This window comes from Scardinius erythrophthalmus, assembly GCF_964197995.2.
Source record: "Scardinius erythrophthalmus genome assembly, chromosome: 9".
NCBI lineage: Eukaryota > Metazoa > Chordata > Actinopteri > Cypriniformes > Leuciscidae > Scardinius > Scardinius erythrophthalmus.
The window spans coordinates 315001-317500 of NC_138229.1; the positions used below are offsets into that span (position 1 = coordinate 315001).

A 2500-nucleotide genomic window follows, 5' to 3' on the forward strand; every position below is an offset into this window, starting at 1 on the left:
ATAACCATAACTATAACTATATCAGTGTTCACACCAAGAGCCATAACTATAAAAAAACTGGCATTGTGTATTATGAATATTGTTGTTCTTTGTCGAATTGCTCGGGTTCATCATTTGTAAATCACTTTAGATAAAAGCGTCTGCTGAATGCACGAGCGTAAACACACTGATGCTGAAATATTTCAGATATTTCCTTGTCTGATGCTGGAGGTTACGTATACCGATCTGATAATCATTTCCTCTGATTATAATATTTCAGAGAGTCATGTCATATGTTCAGCTGCTCAATCTCAGTCTGCCCGACTGCGAATCAATCACTCTTTCTGATCTAATCTGTCAAACAGGTTTGCAATAAGGTCAGAATCTTTGTGATTCAGTCTGATTCCTGCAGACAGCTCACACCAAAAATAATAACAGGACACTTTATAAGACAGAAAACAGAAAGATCCCCAGATGAGGCTGATATTTAGGGTCTTTTGTAATTTCACAGCAACACTAATCTTTATAAAAAATCTCCAGTGTTGTGTCCCATCACACTCTTGTGCATGAGTGATCCTCTGAGCGTCTCCTCCGCTCATTAATGTTTTGGGGTGTGTTTCAGAGGACCTGCTGCCCTTCGGCTTCCCCAGCATCGACATGGGCCCTCAGCTGAAGGTGGTGGAGAGAACCAGAACCGCCACCATGCTGTGCGCCGCCAGCGGGATCCCCGACCCCGAGATCTCCTGGTTCAAGGACTTTCTCCCCGTGGAGCCGGCGCTCAGCCAAGGCCGAATCAAGCAGCTGCGATCAGGTACGATCCTCACGAGAGCTTCGTCAGGACGGTTTCACAGTCAATTATGAATTCATGTATTCACAGTTTCTGTATTATGAATGTTTAAGGCCAGAGAAGTAATTTGTTGAGGTCAATTTGTAAAGAAAGACTACACGCCTGCGCACATCTATATTCAAACGCGCATACCTATAGACTAAACACGTAATACGCATGTGCGCACCGTCACCGTTTCACAGATCCACGTTTTTGAAGTTTACACGGAGATGATAACGTTTTTCTACATTTTCTAAAATTCAACGCCAATCCATTAATTGCAATCTCCGTTTTTTCTGAATTAAGTCGTTGGGAATTACTAGTCATCCAATTTTTACATCAACTATGCATTCCACTAATTTTGTGAATTGGTAAGTTTCGTTAGGGTGTAAATAAATATAGAGCTGAGTATCATCAGCATAACAGTGAAAACCAATGCCATGTTTCCTAATGATATCTCCTAAGGGTAGCATGTACAGAGTGAACAGCAGCGGTCCTTGTACTGAGCCTTGTGGTACGCCATACTGAACTTGTGATCGATGAGACATCTCTTCATTTACTGCTACAAACTGATATCGGTCTGAAACCATGCTAATGCAATTCCACTAATGCCAACATCATTTTCGAGTCTATTCAAAATGTTCCATGCTTTAACCTGTGAACCGTCACATACACATACACATACAACCCTTGGGTTCTTGACCCAGCTTTAAAAAAAGGTTCAATATAGAACACTAGGTAACTAAACATGCAGACCTACACTCAATAGAGAACTTTAAGGTTCTTGACTCAATTTCAAAGAAGCAAAAATGTTCTATGTAAGGAGAAATGTCTTAAATTATTGCATAATACTTTCATGTTTAACGGGTTATTTAATTTATTTCTACTGAAAGTGTTTACAAGCATTTCATTCATAAAATTTAATCAAAAATGTACTTAAACAAAATGAACGAATTAAAACTAAATCCATAAAATGATCCCATGATGGGAAGGTTCTGTATATGAAGCGCCTGACGGAAACCTAGCGTAAGGTTGGTCTCTGAAGAAACACTTATTGCAGAACTGAAAGCACTTAAAAACATGAAAAGTGTCAAAATGTTATAGAAGTTTATTGCTATTTATTTGACTCTAAAATTGCTATAAAATCAAAGCCATATGTCTAACCTAGTTGTGTTCCAAATTTTAAGTTTATATCACAAAACTGTAGCCACTAAAAGGTTTTAAAGTGCTGATTCCATGTAAACGTAACGCCCAATTTCCAAACAGTAAATTTTGAGTGTTTAAAGTCCCCCTTAATTATATCCCTTAAAGCTCATCTTTGATCACCAAAATTACATATTGAAAGTTTTTCTCCTTGAAAAGAAATACTTCGTGCCTTAAAATATCTTGAATGTAACTCGACACCCTTGCCTCATTTAGTATGCGTGGTTCTATGAATATGCAAATGAGCCCCGCCTCCACTCACTCACTCAGCTCAGAGATCCACTGGTTGACGATCACACGTTGATCTGATTGGTTACAAGGTACATTTACATTTACATTTACATTTATTCATTTAGCTGACGCTTTTATCCAAAGCGACTTACAATTGCTATACATGTCAGAGGTCGCACGCCTCTGGAGCAACTAGGGGTTAAGTGTCTTGCTCAGGGACACATTGGTGTCTCACAGTGGATTCGAACCCGGGTCTCTCAC

General features: G+C 39.2%; 1 protein-coding gene across 1 annotated transcript in view; it reads left to right on the plus strand.

Annotated features, from left to right (window-relative positions):
* ptprsb (protein tyrosine phosphatase receptor type Sb) overlaps positions 1–2500 on the plus strand; it is a 148196-nt gene that overhangs the window by 68856 nt on the left and 76840 nt on the right. Inside the window, exon 6 of the mRNA XM_081375411.1 lies at positions 602–790. Within this exon, the coding sequence (XP_081231537.1) occupies positions 602–790 (189 nt within the window). The remainder of the gene's footprint in view (positions 1–601; positions 791–2500) is intronic.